Raw genomic sequence first — 18,818 nt, 5'->3', positions numbered from 1 at the left:
CTCATTTAATTACATTGCAAGTGTGTTTTGCTACACTTAGAAACATTTTGGAAAGTTTTTATGGAAGATAGTTACATATAGTGGTTTGCATTCACTACAATAACGTGTGGTTCTGTTTTTTCTTCTTGGTGAACTCTGGTTGTTTTCTTAATTCACTCTATTCAGCCTTTTTTCCTTGCAAACCATGCTGATATCTGAGTGCTTTATTCTCTCAGAAGACTTCTTGGGAGAGATGGCAAAAAGTTATAGAACTAGAAGATGATGCTTTCAATTTTCCCATTGTATATAAGGTGATTAATGATTTGATAGTAAAGGTAGGTTATCTTTGTTTAATGGGCATTTATTGAGCACCCAAAAATGTCTCAAGGCACTAAAATTTATACAGGAAAAACACAAATGAACAAGATCTCTTCCATGAGAACATCATGATCTAGTGAGAAAGCTAGACCTTGAGTGAGAGATCTGAAATAGTCTTTTGGGTAAATAAATATATGAGATACTTTAGATAATTATATAGGATACAGAGAAAACAAACTAGGTAATGGATTTAAGGGGGGACAGGTGGTGGATGGATTTTTCTTAGATATACTGATGATGGAAGAACTCTGAGCTGTTGATACTTTAGCTAAAACCTGGATGAGCTCGTGATTAAAAAGCTTGTCTTCAGAATAATGCAATGGTGGTCAAGTTATATATCTTTTCATGAGTCATTCATTTCATTTTATCTTTATTTTGGTGCTTTTCAAGTGAAGGAAGAGGGGTAGCTAAATTCCTCAGGTGACTTTGCTTGCCTAGTTTCAGATTTATTGCTCTTTTGAATTATAAGTGCCATTGACAAGTTTTTCATCATTGATGTTTTGTGTATTCTTGTTAAGGAACCCTAGGCTATTTCATAAACACGTCCTCTTGGAATAATGACAAAAGTTGTTATTGGAAGGATATGTAGCTAAATAAATAAGTTTTTATTGAGGGAAATAAAAATTTCCCCCTGATTTTTCATAGAGTTATAACAAAAAATTAAACCTTCCCCTTTGAAATATATAAAGTGTGATTATACAGTTTGTAACATATTTTAACAAACATACCATTATTATATGCTGAGTAAAACTAGTCAAATGAATTTGATTAAGATCTGAATAATATAAGAGGTCTAATAATGTTGTGTAATGCCAGTATGTGTCCAGAAGGATATGACGAGACCATGATCATGGTATAAATCTAAGTGACTTTTGACACTTTCTAATTTATTTTTGATTTTTAGAAACAGAAGTTACTTTAAAGTCTAGTTCATAAATTGTATAATGAGAAATGCATTATGTAATAGTAGGATTCCTTTATTTTTTGAAACATGAGACGCATTTTCTTATGTAGTTAACACTTCATTGACTGGTTAGAAGACAGATTTGTCCAAAGGAACACTGAAATTTAGTGGCAGAACTAGAATGCAAATTTCCAGTGCCCATCTTCTGTTTAGTTTATAGTGAAAAAGATAATGAAGTTAGTTAGCATTTAATATCTGGCAAGGACATTGTTGATTAAATTTACTTCTCAAAAATTTTTATTATTTCAATCTGTGCATGTCAACACCATTAGGTGTTTTGTTTTGTTTTTTTCTCCTGGAATAATGTATTGTGGTGAGAATATAAATTTTTTTAGGTAAATTCAGGACCAATCTTATTTTTTTTCCAACTTCAGAATATAAATTCTAAGGCAGAAAAATATTTAGAGCAGAAAAATCAGTGACAGCTATTTGACATTAAAGTGATGACCCAGTCTCTCACTTTAATCAAATTTATTATACATTTCCCATTCAGCTGTTCAACTTGGTTCTACATATAGTTAAGCTCATTTCTTTGTAACCAAATAAAATGAAAATCAACCTGTTTTTAAAGAGATGTTGACCCAATGAAAATAATGCAAATAACTAGTTTGAAAAAAATATTTTATGATCAGATGTCTATCATTTGTGGGTAAAATATAAAAATGCATAAGTATAATAAGGAAAACAAAATATAGATATCCTTTTATCATTGTAGCATTGTGACTATTTAATTGGCCTTCATTAAACTGTTAACAGCAGCATGTCAGCAACCTTTGGAAAGCTTAAACAAATTGTATTAATTATAAAGCTATTATCAAGATTGACTTAATTGTTCTGTCTCACTAGCAGAAAATGGGTTAGTTTTTTCAAGCCCTTAGACCACACATTGTGAAGTATTTAATACATGTGTTCCTGTGCTCTCCCATTCCTCAAAGCTTCATATAGTGTACTCGTTAGTAGTGAAATTGTATATTAAGTCTATTTGTGAAGATTGCATTGCAGAAGTGCTATTCCTTCCAGATCTCACTTCAGTGTAAATATTTTGCAATTTTCAGGTATGATTTGTGCTTCATTCAGTGAAGACCTCTCTTCTTCCCACACTGGACTTTGATATCAAATGAAAGTAAAGTTAAGATTACACCTTAAGCATTTATTATGAGCCTTATAAAATGTTGTAGTATCTCCAACTTACAAGTTAAGTAACTTGTCCAGCATCACACAGCTAGTAAGTTTCAGAGCCTAGGTACAAACTCAGCATTCTGACTTTACCACTATAGAATGTTGTCTCCAAAGCGTTGTGTTGACATTTCCTTACAATTATACTTAACAAATCATAGCAAGTGTTTTTATAAGAAAAATAAGTGAATGTTAGATTTGTGTCTTTACCCACTCAGGTTTTAGGGGCATATTTTAAGTCTGTTGTTTCTATGATAAACTTGGAAATTCGGTGAGCTTTAATAGAAAGCTTCTCTAAAGACTCTTTTTAGGGGGGAAGGTGCACTTGTTGAAAATGTACTCAAAATTTATAGATGAGGAAATATTGCACCTTATACAATTTCAGTTGCAAAAATAAGATAAATTAATAAAGGCTGCCTTTGATTCATTTGCTATCAATTCAAAGACATGGTATTTTAGCTGAAGAAGTATGTAAAAAGTTTCCTTTTTAGAACATTCTTGGAGTTTATCATAATTGTCTCTTTTTCTTGTTTTTTTTTTCTTTTTTCTCCTTTTGCATTTTGTTAATTTAAAATTTTAAAGTAATATAGGCCAGAACAAAAGTACTGTATTATCCTTAAAAAAAAAGTTCCCTGAAGTGAGGTTTAAATTAATCAATGTAAGATTATTGACTAATGTTAAAATGGCTGCTCCTTAAAGAAGTGGCATAATTCTTGTTGCATGTGGGATTTTTCAGAGCATTTCTAATAAATTCAGAGGATCATCTAATCCCAGAAAGAGTACTTCTTTGCACTCAAGAGGTTGATGTTCTCTATTTGGCTTTAGAAAATACCTAAACTTTTTGTTTGTTTGTTTTTTCTATCTGGCACCACCTTTTTGGCATATCCTGTTGGCATTACCCCTGTAGAGAAATTCCTGGAAAGCAGATCTCTTTGTTGTGATCCTGAGATGCTTTTGTCTGGCCTCTAGGTCATGTTTTAAACTCACAAGAAATGCAGAGCCAAGCACACTATGTGAAAATGCCCAGTCATTAAACTCAGGAGAGACTCTTTTTGTTTTTTTTAAACGATGCTAAGTACTCAAGTTGCCAGTGGGACTATTTTACATACAAGTCCTGTGAAGTTGATTTGGGGCCAGAACTTGGAATAGTTGGGAATAATATCAAGAAAAACAACTTTTATCAAAAGGCAAATTAGTTTTTGAAGCTGGTGTTAATGGCAGCCAAGGTGTTTCATTATGAAGCTGAATTTTTAACAGTTGTTACTTGGTTACTATGAAAACACCAGCCAGAAGAAAATACTGCAGTGTAGTGGATATTTCTCCACTCTCTCCGATTCCTTCTACCAACGTGTCAGTAATGGGAGTCCTGTTTTAAAACACCCAGGTGCTGCCTAGAAAGTGCTTGTGTTAGCTGTTTATTCAACTTTGTTTCTGGATAAGATGGATATTTCATAATCAAAGGGTTCAGGGATGATCACTTGCAAAATACAGATGTTATATTTTTCTATTTTGCAATTCTCTATGTCTGAATGAAACCTTAAGAAGACCTTATTGGGAGAACTGCTTTTTCTTTGTAACCTAGAGCATAAAGCTAACCACAGGAAATATATAAATTGTAACTACAGAGATGATTTTTTCGGATGAAGCAATGGGAAATGTGGTGCTTTATCTCTACGTGTGAGTGTACCTACTGCTGATATTTTTTTAAGGAAAAACATCTGAGGGCCATAAGTAGCAAATTCCAACTGTTTATTCCCCTCTCCGACAGTAAACAGCATGAAGGTTTCTCTCCACACATAACACATCCAAAGCTCCTGGGAGTATGTATGCTTTGATATTTTCCCCATTCTGACATTTTACTAGCTGGATAAGAAAAAAATGGGTTTGCTCAGTGAGTCCTCAACATATAGGCAACAAATTCTCATATTGTCCTGTCTATAGTCATCCTTTTAATCTCTGTTGTGTTCAGCATATAGTTTTATGGTGATATATAAGAAATATATGTGGGTTTTTTTTTGTGGGTGATGTGATAAAAGTGTTGGTTTAAATTACTTGCCAGTAGTCCCCTAGCCAAATAATTTAAAGCTGTGATTACAGTCTTATTGAAGCCGTTGGTACTGATTCTAAGAAGCAAGCATAGCTCTATTTGTTGTCCTTCAAAACAAAAGCAGGTTTTCCTCTTGCGTTGCAAAGTCTCGGCTAGGGTTTTACAGAACAAAATAATGAATGCTCTGCTGCTGCATGTCACAGGGGAGGCTGGGACAATACTGAACTCATGCACACCGCTGATCCTTGTTTGCTGGGCAGCATGTACACCTGGATTTCTGACAGCTCTGTGGGTTCACTGGAGACTTCTGTTATTCTGTTCATCCCCTCGTAGGCAATGGTCGAGACAGTGAACAACCTCCTTCAGCCGCAAGCCTTGAATGCGTGGAGAGACCTGACTACAAGTGATCAGCTCCGTGCAGCCACCATGTTGCTTGACACTGTGGAGGAGAGTGCTTTCGTGCTGGCTGATAACCTTTTGAAGACTGACATTGTCAGGGAGAACACAGACAATATCCGTAAGTGGCCTTTGTTATACAGAAAGGCCAGAGACCTTGTACAGCAGAAGGGGGAAAAGAAAAAAGCATCTGTGGTGGCCTGTGTATTATGAGTGATACTTTATTTTTCTGAAATTATTCTTTTTCTATAATTAGGAGGATATCACTTGTCATTGGCTTAAAAAGGTCCTCATAATCATGTATGTTACCCTCCTTAGGACATTCCAATATCGGATCTATTACCCTGAGATCATTTACAGTGAGGCCCATACACACACACACACACACACACACACACACACACACACACACACACTCACACACACACACACAGAGATTGCCAAAAAAATGTATACACATTTTAAGAAAGGAAAAAACTATTAAAATTATGCTGATGGTAGCCACTTTGAGTACCTCTTGTAATTGCAAAAGTCAAAAGTGACTTATAGTTATCTATTGTTATCAGTATATATTGAGTATTACAATTTTAATACAGTTTTTTTTCCTTATGTGTGTACATTTGTGTACATTTTTTTGGCAACCTCTGTGTGTGTGTGTGTGTGTGTAATTATGTGTATATATTATACTATTTAAAATTTTTGTACTCCTAATACAGGGTTTATGGGTCACTTCAGTTGTAAGAATGTCTCTGAATTATGTACTATAAAGAAATGAGTCATTTAAGTAAAGGGGATAAAACAATTTTTTGATACTCATGTATTGGCTCATAAAGACTGTAAATCTATTTTTATTGTGGGTAAGGATGTAGCTGACGGTTTTATTTCAGAAGATTTGATAAAGCAATTTCAAATTTATTACATTTAAAGATAGATCAATACCGATATAATAGTGCAGCTCTAAATTACAAAAGGATTTTTTACTTAATTCATAAAAAAAAGATAATATTTTGAAAATAAACTTAAAATCAGTGACACAATATAAGGATTTGAGCTTGAGTTTCAAATTTTCACCTTTATAATTGATATATTTGTATTCTTATTTACCTGATTTTAATAGCTTTTTTTTTTGCTTTATTAACAAAAGTAAGATACTAACATAATAGTTTCTAAATAAAAGGGTGAACTACAATGAAGCATGACAAATAGAGCATTAATTCCAGTGTTTTGATTTCAGAACTATGTCAGTGATGTAGGAAATTATCTTAGCTTTGGAATGTTTCTCAGTAAGCACTGGTATCTCTTTGCCGTTAACAGAATTGGAAGTTGCAAGGCTGAGCACAGAAGGAAACTTAGAAGACTTAAAATTTCCAGAAATCATGAGTCATGGAAGCACCATCCAGCTTTCTGCAAATACTTTAAAACAAAATGGCCGAAATGGTAGGTTAGAGTATAGATATTTATCAAGGTTGGTAGAATTAAACTTGTCATCAATGTGTTGCTTCTTGGCTTGGGATTTGAAATGGGCTATCCAAAATCTGCTAGGCAAATTATCTGCTGTCTCTTTCCTCTCACTCCACTATAGTCATTCTCCTGCCCTTCCCTCCCTTTCTTTTCTCCTGCACCAACAATATTGCAATCATATGTGTTCTACAAAATTCTCAGATTGTGGAAATTGTTCCGTTACTTTTCTGTTGCAGTGAAATATCAGAAACTTGAATATGAGGGAAGTCAATGAACAACCAAATCCAGATTATCTGACTTTCTGACTTTCTTCATTGAAAGGAGTAACTTTCAATGAGTTGACTGACTTATTTTATAAAATCTTTAATGAAAATTTTACTTGTAATTTTAAAATTATATGTTTTTGTTTTTCTTATTCACTTATTTTTGGGTGTGTTTCTTTGTTTTTCCTTTGCAAAGCATACGGAAAATTTAATGTGAGGAAATGTTCTAGGGTCATGGAACTGGTAAATATAGATCAGTTTAGTACTGGGTTAAGTTTACTGAATATAATTAAAATTAAATAATAATCTCAGAGAAAATATATCTCAACCCTCACTAATATTAATTTTTTAATAACTTTTTTTTTTTTTTTTGCCAAGGAAGTGAGATCCTTTAACCAGTTAGTGATAGGAAGATGACCCCAAGGCATAGCAACCAACTCAAAGCTGATGTTTCATATTGTAGGGTGAATAGTTTTGGGGAAACAGAAGAAGAAGAACCTGTTAAATAATATCTAGACAACCAAATTATGTTTGTTTTCAGCAGAAGAAAATTCTTTGTAAGTGTTGGAAATCTTATAAGACTGGAGTTATCTAAATCATTTTATGTTGCTAATTTGACAATGTGAATTTTGAAACAGCAATAAGATTTTCTATAGAGCAAAATCAGATTCCTGTATTGGCTTCCTAACTGGTTACCCTCCTTCCACATTTGTCCCCAAAGAGCATATCCTGTTGACAAAGGTACATTCTGAAACATAAGTCTTGCCAGTTTCCTTCCAGCTACACTTAGAATGAAATCAGATGACTTCACTAGGCCTAGCATGTGCTACCTGGTCTTTCCTGCCTCATGTGTCCCACTGGACATCTGCCTTTAGCATACTGTTTGTAATCCAGTCTAGTCTTGATTTTCTTTGGTATTTAGATATAATTCCCATATAACATTATATGTTTTAGGTATACAACATAATGATTTGATATTTGTATATATTGCAAAATGAACAGCACAATAAGTCTCGGTAACATTCACCACTCTACAGTTATAATTTTTTTTCTTGTGATGAGAACTTTTAATATTGATTCTGTTAGCAACTTTCAAGGTATGCAATACAGTATTATTAACTATAGTCACCATGCTATATGTTACATCCCCACAACTCATTTATTTTATAACCTAAAGTTGTAGCTGTTGACCCTCTTCACCCATTTTGCCTACGCCTCTCCCTCTGCCTCTGGCAACCCCCAGTCTGTTCTCTGTATCTGTGAGGTTTTGTGTGTGTGTGTTTATAAAATTCTACATGTAAGTGAGATCATAGGGTATTTTTTTTCTGTCTGACTTCTTTCACTTAGCATAATACCCTCTAGGTTCATCCCTGTTGATACAAATGGCAAGATATCCTTTTTTACAGTTGAATCATATTTGTGTGTGTGTGTGTGTGTGTGTGTGTGAGTGAGTGTGTGCATGTTTTAGGTCAGATTTAAGCATTAATTTTGGAGTGGGGCATTTGTAGCAATTCTGTGTGACTAAATGCACTGGTAAAACAAGGTGGTATGGCAGCATGATACAATCCCACAAGTGGAAATTGGTATGAATTATCTGCCAGTCATAAACCAATTAAAAGTTGTTACTGTCAACAAGAAAAATACATAGATGTTCTGAAGTTTAGCCTCTAAAAATCAGCATTTGCATATATAATAATCTAGAGGGAAAGCGCTAAAATTAAACACTGCAATGTGACAGTCAAGAAGTATTTAGTGAATTACTATTTTCTCTTCAGTACTATGTTCAGATGTGAATCGGAAGTTTAAGGATGCCCAGTTCCTTCATGTAGCGCCTCCTAATCTCTTTGCCGGATTACTGCAAGGATAATAGGTATCTCATAGAATCATTGAGAAGGCTGGAGAATCAGACCCCAAAAAACATGCAAGAGCAAGGAGGCTGACAGCTGCCCGTATCATCACACAGAATCATGGCTGTGAGACGTCACTGCTGCCGCAAGTGAAGCACAAGTGAGGGCTGCTGCTGCTGCATCACTCCTTGTGTCACTAGCTCCTCACAGTGTCACTAACTTCTCACGTAAAGTCTGAGGCTCGTGCATCTGATTAGATGCATCTGGCTGAGGTGCCTAGACCAACCTCTTTGCAGGGCAGGCTGGGAAAGCAAGTATATGCACATTTTGTAACTTTAAATCCCTAAGAGTAGAGTATTTTGCAAACATGGGAGCACAGTTTAGATGTTGGACAGCCCCCTCCACCTCAAACAATTCATGAACATTTCTTTGTTTTTATTGCCACTTGACTCTTATGATTCAGAGACAAAGACTGACTTCATCCTCTTAGTAACCGTGGTAGTCATGGCAGTGTTTATCTCTCACTGGAACGATATGAATTCATAATGGAAGTAAGACATAGGGCTTGATTTTTTTTTAGAAAGGAAATGATTTTTAAAAAATCATGTTAAAAGATGGTTAATTTTACAGAGGATTACATGTAAGAGATTATCATAATGGAAAAAATAAGGTGGAAGGACATATGGAGATAGTGACCTTAAAAGAGCATACACTGAGTTTTAAGACAGGTAAAATTTTTGAAACCTTACATTTGTTTATTTTTTTATTGTAATTGAGATACATAATTTACATATAATAAAGTTCACATATCTTAAGTGTTTAATATGATGAATCAACAGTTATACGTTCCTCTGTAATATCACATAAAATAATATATAAATCTCCTCTATTACCCAGAAAATTCCTTGGTGTGCCTTTCTATTCTGCTCATCCCCTCTCCCGACCTGATAAAACTATTTTCTTTTCATTACTATTTCTATAAACAAATTTTGCCTGTGCTTAGACTTCATATAACTGGAATCATACAGTGTGAATCTTTTCTATCTATATTCTCTAATTCCATATAATAGTTTTGGGATTCAGTCATGATGCTTCATCAGTCAGTAGTTGTTCTTTATCGAAGCATAGTATATTCCATTACATGATATAATTTATTCTCCTGTTGATAGGTTTTTGAGTTGTTTCTAGTTTGGCACTGTTATGAATAATGATGTTATAAACACTCTTATAGAAGTCTTTTTCTTTGTGAGTTTATATTTTCACTTATCTGGGAAGGGTAGATATATGTTTAACTTTATACAAAAATTGCCAAGCATTTTTCCAAGTAGTTGAACCATTTTATATTTCCACCAGCAGTATACAAGAATTTCAATTTTTATACATCCCTATAAACATTATTGTGGAGTCATTTTTTTAAATTTTATTTTAGAGATATTATTGGGTATGAAATGGTTTTCCAGTACGGCTTTAATTTTTATTTTCATAATTGATTTGATAATTTTTCATATGTCTCTTTGCTTATCTTATATCTCTTTTTACTAAAGTGTGTGTATTTTGCATTTTAGTGTGGCATTTATTCTTTTACTTTTGATAATCAGAAATGCTTTAAATATTCATTATATATATATATATATATATATATATATATATATATCTTAGTCCATTTACCTGATTTTTTTTTCTTTTATGGTTAGTGTTTTTGAGATTCTAATCGCAAAGACAAGAAAGATATCCTATATTTTGTTCTAGGAGCTTTATGGTTCCGGTTTTTATGTTTATGTCCATGATCTATCTTTAATTAAGTTTGGAGTGCGAAATGAGATAGGGATTAAGGGTCACTTCTTAAAATACTGATTTGTAGTTGTTTCAGAATCTTTTGATTTTCTTTTCCTCATGAATGACTTGGCACTTTTCTTAAAATCAATGCTTGATTTTTGTTGTGTCTCTATATTATACAGATCTGATTACAATCTAATTAGAATTATCTAATTTAATGGATATGTAAAAAGTAATGGAATGTAAAAAGTAATCAGAGTTTCTTCCCACTTTATAATTCACATTTGCATTTGCTTTAGGAGAGATCAGAGTGGCCTTTGTCCTGTATAACAACTTGGGTCCTTATTTGTCCACGGAGAATGCCAGCATGAAGTTGGGAACAGAGGCTATGTCCACCAATCATTCCGTTATTGTCAATTCCCCTGTTATTACAGCAGCAATAAACAAAGAGTTTAGTAATAAGGTGTACTTGGCTGATCCTGTGGTGTTCACGGTTAAACACATTAAGGTAAGAAAATGGTGTGTTAAGTAGTTGTTCATATTATATATATTTGTTATAGCATGAACATAAAATACATATATTAATTTTCTTTTAATTTTTTTTATTATTTGCTATATAGCAATTAATTATCTATTAAATGGTAGTGGTATTTTTTTTTCTGAAGTGAGGAGAATATTTCTTCAATATATAAATACTTATAGTAAAAACACTCATAGATTGATTTATAAATGCTTCTTCATAATTAAAAAGAGCTAGCAATATGTTCAATAGAACTGGACATGGCTGCACATATGATTTTACAAATAATTGTATCTCTATATTTAGATAATGTTTTTGTACATGTACAAACATTGTATTGTAAATTGAACAAAGGTTTCTAAAGACCATCTTTTCAGAAGCTGATTGTTTAGAGCAACTGACCCTTTTTTTTTGGTACATAAATTGGTTTTGATTTAGTCTTCTCTGAGCTTGACTGACATAAAACAGCCTGAGTCTAGTGAACTGGGGGAGGGCCAGCCCTTGTAAGGCCTCTTCCTAGAGAGCATGTGAATTCCATCAGAGGCTTTTCAATGTACAGCAATCTTCAGTGGTTAAAGCAAAAATATACAATATAAATCTGTAAAGAAACGAGATAAATGCAGGAAAAGGATGGCAAAAGATCCATTCCTGCCAGAATGGCACCTACCTAAAATAAATTGCCGACTTATAAATGGAATAGGTAAACATATGGTAAAAAACATAGAGATGAGCAATCAGGTTTAGAAACAGGAAATGGAATCAGTGTCCTCAAGGGCACTGCAGCACACTTGCAAGAATCCTAGAATAAGAAAATAAGTACTTTTGTTATAGACCACTCGCTGTGGTTCTAGACGTGTGCCGCCGATACACTAACCACTAATTATTTGTGCTATGTAAACTGAAATCAACTGAAGTTAAATAAAATGAAAAATTCAGTTCTGTAGTCACACTAGCCATATTTCAAGGGCTTAATAGCCACACGTGGTTAGTGGCTACGATACTGGACAGCACAAGTCCATTCCATCATCACAAAAAATTCTAATAGACAGCGCTGTTCTAAAGAAAATCCAGAATGTAGGTGACACTTGGAAGAAACATTCCACACATACATCTGGCTCTCCCTTTTGATACCCCTCACCAAGCCACCCATGATGAAGCAGTAAGAATGAAGACACATGGATGAAATACAGTGCTGGATTTTTTTGTCTTTGTTTCTTTCTAAGAGCATATAGCCCTTACAGCTGGGACTGTCTCTTCTTTTGAATTAACTGCTAGGATCACTTACATTATAAATAACCAGAAGCACTTATTGAATATAACTGGCCTAGAGCACAGCACTTACTCAGTAATTATCTCAGCCAACACAGGCCTTAGTTGATGTAGGAGGCACAGAAATAGAACAACTCCCTGGCTTCCATGTCTTTCCATATGGGTCCAGAATTGGCTTTTAGAAGCTGAATTGCTGCACTGCCTCTGAATATCACTAACTTACACAGTTACCAAGTCTTCTGTTACAAAAGCTTTGCCTCCAAAACATTTCCAAGATGCATTTTTTAGTTCCCTGCCATTAATACTCAGACCGGGACTTAACATCAGAATTAAGCAGATTTTCTTTTGCTTCCCCAAATTGTTTCTGCATGTGTTTCCAGACTGAATTCTTCGCTTTCTCACATTTTTCCATTGACTGAAAATAAGATTTATAAGTTGCGAATTGCTTTTTCAGGCCTTAAAGGCCTGTCTGTAATCATCCCCGTCATGTCTGAAACCATCGATGAGGCCTTTTCCCAGTCACTGTCCCACAAAAGAGATGGCTCTCACCACCAGATAGATTTATTTTCCTCACTCAGAATTTTCCCACCATCTCTATCAAATTTCCAGAGACTACTCTAAATGTACGGTAGAGCCTGTGTATAAAGTAATTTAGTACATACATTATACACTATTATATACCATGAAGCTATAACCAGAAGCACATTCTTCTCTCCAGCGTTAGCGTACATGGCAGTGCTCACACTGGCCAAAGAAACTCTAAGGCTTAATTATTTAAGCGTTGTAGTTAAGGCTGTCCTACAGGACCAAATACACATAACCCAGTAGTATGACGACCAGCACTGCTGCATCGATATCTAGGACTATTGTACTTTCAGCCATTAAAATCTTGGCATTGGTCATTAAAGCAAGAACATTAGAGAAGTTGTGATCTGTGATTTTGTTTTTAATTATCTTAAACCTTTGATCACACAATTTACAATATTGTGCTGATAGACTATCACTTTAATCCTTCAGATGAGTAGACAAAAGCACCATTGCCAATCATACGTATACCCTAATTCTACAATTGTGTTTTATAATAGCTTTTGAAAAGACAGTCCTGAATTATAACTTAGTTGGGCTTACGAAAGAATTCACAAGCAAACTTTTCTACTGTATCTTGTCTCACTAAAATGTAAAAGCTTCTGACCTTATTAATCACCTATAAAGTGTGAGAAGCGTTAAATACTTTATTTGATATTATACATAAACCATACTATAATGCCTTTCATTAAGTACAAGGCAGGAATTCAGACACAGGGAATTTTAATTACATTGGCATAATTAGGACCAAGAAGATAAAGTGGGCACTGCCAGTTTATTTTCAGCCCTTTTGCTTAACAAGCGAACGAACACAACTTGAAACCCAAGCGAGTCTTGTTCCTCTGAGACAGTGAAGAGACTTCCTCAGTGTTTAAACATATCAATATAACCAATTATGTAAGTCTACATAGAAAATCAGTCTCCGACTAGCTTTGAGATGGCATTCACCATTTCTGTGAAAAGCTGAATACCACTAACCCGGTCCAATCATATCGTTAGAAGGGGAAAACAGTGATAGCACTTGCTAAACCAAAATTACCATCAAAGTTCAAAAAGCTCATCATATTCATTGAACCACAAGCTGATATTATTTAAATCAGGACTTCCCAAAAGAAATGTCCTGCCAGCCATTCATGATCTGAATTCTGGTGTGTGAGATCCATTTAAATATGGTACAGATAAAAAAAAAAAGCCATGAGACATTTCTGCTTTATAATAAATAAAGCAGTGGCCTGCTGTTACTCATTAGTAGCTTTTTGAGATAAGCTGTTGAGTCTGCCTTTTATGAAGTCTTTTTAATGCCAACAAAGATCATTTTTGTTCCAGGGATGTACTTCTTGGGATTCTCCAAATACTCCATTAGAGTCTCCTCTCCCTAGGCAATGCCTTTGTTCTTGTTGGCATCCGTGTGAGAAAATCCAGCGGCCTGACCTGTCCTTCACCCAAATAGACTGTGGAGATTTGGCCCCATATCGCGCTTGTCTCCCTCTTCCACACTATGGCACTGGGCACACTTCTGAACAAAAACCTTCTTGTCCTTCACAGTGTTATCCATTTTTAAATTTCAACTCCGTTTCACACGATACAAAGATTCCTGCTTACAAGCTGTACATCCCACTCTGTTGCAGTTGACTTCTTTACTCAATGTACTTTACTTTACTTTGTAATTAATAGATATGAGTTTGAGACATTGGTATTAATATTTTTTCAATATTAATTTTTGAAAAAGTAAAACACACATCTAATCAGGGGAATAAACAACAACTTGTATTCAAATTCAAATGGGAAAACACTGGTAGACATTGCCACAAAAATTGGAACAGAGTATGAAGCTGTGTTGATGTAAAGAAAATGCCTACCTAATTTATGTGATCATAAAGTAGTTATTGGCTTTATCGATTTTTTTTCCCCTGTAGCAATCCGAGGAAAATTTCAACCCCAACTGTTCATTTTGGAGCTATTCTAAGCGCACAATGACAGGTTATTGGTCAACTCAAGGCTGTCGGCTCCTGACAACAAATAAGACGCATACTACATGCTCTTGTAACCACCTAACCAATTTTGCAGTACTCATGGCACATGTGGAAGTTAAGGTAAGATATATACCATAAAATAAAAATGCATACCATTGGGATACTTGCTGTAAAAGGCCTTTACGTATGGCCATTCTCACTTCAGAGTTCTTCCATTTTCATAGTGATTTTATTCAGGAATTCTGTTGTGTTCAACCCATACCCTCCTAGATGGTTCCAAGTACTCTTTTTTCTTTTTTTTTTCTATTATCAATGTAGTTCATTAAAACTGAAGTTTACTTATAAAATAAGACTTTGTTCATAAAAATTCCCATAGTCTCCCCTGTTTTTGTATTGTATGGATAAATGTCAAACCTCATGAACAGGGCAAAATAGGACTGCAGAACCAAAAGGCAGTGTGGTGAGGTTAGGAACTGGGATCTGGTATGTTGAAGACTAAGGAACTACGTGTGAGATTGAATCCTGTCAAAATGACTTAGGAAAGCTGCTGTTAAGCACAATGTACAACGCATGGTAATGCAGAGGGCTTATCAATTCTAATATAATGTAATGGGTTTTCTTCATTCAATAAGACACTACCCTAAGGAATAATCCAGGTAAGTAATTTCCAAAGTCAGGAACTTCGCTAACTTGGCTGCATCAGCCTTTTCCCAGAATGACTCTGGCTGTCATGATGGATGTGAAGAGGACTTAGATTTCAGATACATTTAGGACATAAAAGTACAAAGGACTGATTAACTTGGTAAAAATTGATAGATGGGATACTAACAAGAAATTAAGATACTTGTGAATTATCTTCTCATCTCCTTGATGTTAATAAATATAGAGGAATTATCATTGTCCAACATATTTTAAAAAGGGAAAACTATAGCAAATGTATATCTACCTGTTGTCATTGATCCAAATAGTTCCATCCAAAATTTTCTTGACACTGCTGAATTTAGAGATGGTACAAGTATCCCAGAGGGAGACCAAATGCAATCCCAGTTATACCTTAAGAGTAAATTGCCTTAGCTATGTCAGCACAGTTCAAATTTTGGTCTTTAAAGGACTACAAACACATTTTGTCAGAGTATCACAAATTGATCTAGCTTAGCAAGATTGGCTACACTAACAAATGTTAGATTTAAACTTGCACTGTGTTAGTATGGCTCTGGGATTCTATTTTTCAGCTTAGGGAATAAATTCAAACTCAGAAAAATGGATCATGTTTCAAGCAACAACAAAATATCATTTTGCTCAGTTCATTACATAGCAGCCTCTACTCAATCTATTATACAAGAATCCTGACTGTGACCATTATTGTGTGTCAACAAGAGATAAAATAAATGAAAATCAATATTTTCCTTTTGCTTTCAGTCACACAGTATGTATGTCCTGGATTTCTTGTATCACATTCTCTTGTGATTGCTTAAGTCAGTCCCATTTTGATCTTACCACATGGTGTTGACACGCGAAAAAAAAAAACAAAAAAAAAACAAGCAGACTAATCACACCTAGAAGTTCAAAAAGTAACACACTAACCAAACCTCTGATAGACTAATGTCCATAACAGAACACTAATGTATTCGTGCACAGTGAGAAATACAACAGTCAGTTAGAACATATATTCATGTTTGCTAGTTGTCACTTTCTAACTCTACTGGAAAATCTATCAAGGAAACCAAATTATATTGGAGAAATTTGCTTGCGGATCTTAGAAAGAGAGCAAGAAGCATTAGCCGAGTAATGTTGATAGCTGTTGCTATTAAGCGGAGGTGCCCTGATGAAGGGGGTCTTCACTCCAGGGCCCTGCCTGTGCACCGAAGTGTCCTTATCTAGCATCTGTGTCATCTGTCTTGTTCATTCAGCACTCGCTTCATTAGTTTTTATTTATTAACATTTTTTGAGTACCTGAATAGAGGTATTGACATGTTTCCTGCTACACGGTAGGTTCTCAATAAATGTAACTTCCTCCTTCCCACATGTCAGAGGTAGCACTAGATTCCAGCATTAAAGTGAAGCTTCTGGCCCTCAGGGAACTAACGTTTTTGAGGGGGAGGCAAGGCAGAGAAGTGAAGCCATAGTCATACTTGTGATAAGTTTTATCATTGAGGTCTACACTGTGATTGAGGGACTCAGAAGAGCGTCATGTATCTAAGGCAGGACTGCTCAGAGAGGGCTTATCAGAAAAGCACCCTGCTCTGAAGGATGAGCAGAATGTACTTAGTGGGGTAACGTGGGGAATTTGTGTTGACCACATTCTTGCAACATTTTCTTCACTTTGCCTTGGGTACACCATTGTCTCTTGTTTCTTTCTTTCCTCAGCAACTGGTCCTTCTCTTAGCTTCCTTTGCTGCTTCCTCGTCATCTCTGTGACCTCTCATTGTTGCTGTGGCCCAGAGTGTAATCCTACAGGTAGTCTAGGCACCCTAAGTTCTTTCGCCCCAGGTGACCTCATATAGTCATATGGCTCTAAACACCAGCTCATGATTCCCAGATTTCTATCTCTGTTTCTTAACTACTGACTCATGGATTCAGCTGCTGCCTTGATAATCTCCACCTAGACTTCTATTAAGTGCCACAAATCCAGAACTACACTGCACTTCTGATTCATTCTCAAAAAGCAGTTCTGTAATCCTTTCAAAAAGCAAACCAGGTAGCTTTTACCTTTGATCTAATCTGAAGGGCCCATGCCAGGAAGAGCAAAATCCCGAATCCTGGCTGCATGGATGGCTCTTGCCCGCCTTTCCTACCACCCTTCTTCTGCTCACTCGGCCTCAGCCACAGCAGCCCCACTGCCTTTCCATCAGGTGTGTCCTAGTTAGACCTGAAAGTCTCCCTCCTCGTATGCCCCAAAGAGCCACCAGGCTAGCTTCCTCCTCTCCTTCAAGTCTTTGTTCCAGTGTCACCTTCTCAAAGAGGCTTTCTCTGTCCACTCTACTTAAAATGTCAGATTACCGTACGTACTCCCACAAAATACTGAGGGGATAAGGCAAACGAAATCCCTGGCCTCAGCGAATTTATAGTCTAACAAGAGGGAGAAAACAGTTGTCGACATAAGAAATGTCCAAACCCATAGAGAATTTTTGTAAGAGTTTATTTGAGGCAAACTGACGTCATATGCTGGGGAGCAAGATCTCTGGGAAGTAATAGTTTTGCAGCTTCTTTTATGCGTTTGACATTAAGGAGGAAACAGAAGGAAGATTACATGACCGTGGGAGAAAGAAAAGGGGGGGATTGAATTACAAGATAGTTAACAACATTATGTGCTCTCTTGAGGGTGTCAGGACTTATTTCAGAGGTACTTTAACCTAGATGCACAGAAACAATAGACAAGGCTTGCTTAAGGCAAAGATAAACCTTTTCCTGAAGAAGTTACATGCCTGGGGTATGACTACCCACCTGCTGACCTGTCCAGTTAGGAATTTATGATCACATCACCCTGTGAGGTTACATTCCATAGAACCCCCTTTTTCATCCATAGTGTTAAGACGGATTTTTGAATGAGGTGCTGAAAGATTTTATAGCTAGGTCAATTTAGGCAGATAGAAGGAGGAGGGGGTTACCTCCACCCCAACATGGCAACACAGCTGGCTAACTACTTCTGAGTTCTCCCTACTTCTATTGTCTAAAGAAATATTTGATTGCTTTCTCTTTTAGACAGAAAAGTAATCATTGCAGATATTGAGGTAATGTAATTTTATACTAAACTGTGATAGTATTTATGGTATTTTAAAACCTTTCCATTACTGGAAATCATTGACAGGTTTATTTGTCTGTGTTAAGCAGAAGGTTGAATACACTAAATTGAAATCTCTGTATCTTCTCTTACCATTAATTCTTTTTGTGAACACAATTTGTAAGAGGGGTATTTTAGTTTATGGGAGAATACGTTTCAAACTAATAGACTAATGAACGTTTCTACTATGGTTTTGTAGAACACTGTAATAAATGCTTTGGAAGAGTCTGACAGTTTATATCACCTATAGCTCTTTATTCAAATTATAATTCTTTGGGACATAAAAAATAAAGTCTCCCTATTTTCCTGTCAGTTCAACTTGACATTGATTTTATTATCTTTAAAATGCTTCACTTTCCTTAGTTTTATGCTTACACCTCTCTCTCTCTCTATCTCTCTCTCT

The 18,818-nt window shown here is 35.4% G+C and overlaps 1 protein-coding gene and 1 pseudogene across 2 annotated transcripts in view; one reads left to right on the top strand and one right to left on the bottom strand.

Moving 5' to 3' along the window:
* The first annotated feature begins 4,881 nt into the window (after positions 1–4,881).
* ADGRL3 (adhesion G protein-coupled receptor L3) overlaps positions 4,882–18,818 on the top strand; it is a 125,833-nt gene continuing 111,896 nt past the window's right edge. For both annotated transcript variants that reach the window (XM_019632339.1, XM_019632341.1), the window contains exons 1-4: positions 4,882–5,061; positions 6,255–6,377; positions 10,587–10,795; positions 14,578–14,754. In XM_019632339.1, coding sequence (XP_019487884.1) covers positions 4,971–5,061; positions 6,255–6,377; positions 10,587–10,795; positions 14,578–14,754 — 600 coding nt within the window. In that variant the 5' untranslated portion in view covers positions 4,882–4,970. The remainder of the gene's footprint in view (positions 5,062–6,254; positions 6,378–10,586; positions 10,796–14,577; positions 14,755–18,818) is intronic.
* Positions 13,872–14,216, bottom strand: LOC109376424 (cytochrome c pseudogene; annotated as a pseudogene).

Source organism: Hipposideros armiger, unplaced genomic scaffold, assembly GCF_001890085.2.
Source record: "Hipposideros armiger isolate ML-2016 unplaced genomic scaffold, ASM189008v1 scaffold_1128, whole genome shotgun sequence".
Classification (NCBI taxonomy): Eukaryota; Metazoa; Chordata; class Mammalia; order Chiroptera; family Hipposideridae; genus Hipposideros; species Hipposideros armiger.
The sequence above is the reverse complement of the archived record's forward strand: the minus strand, read 5'-3'. Positions and strand labels throughout refer to the sequence as shown.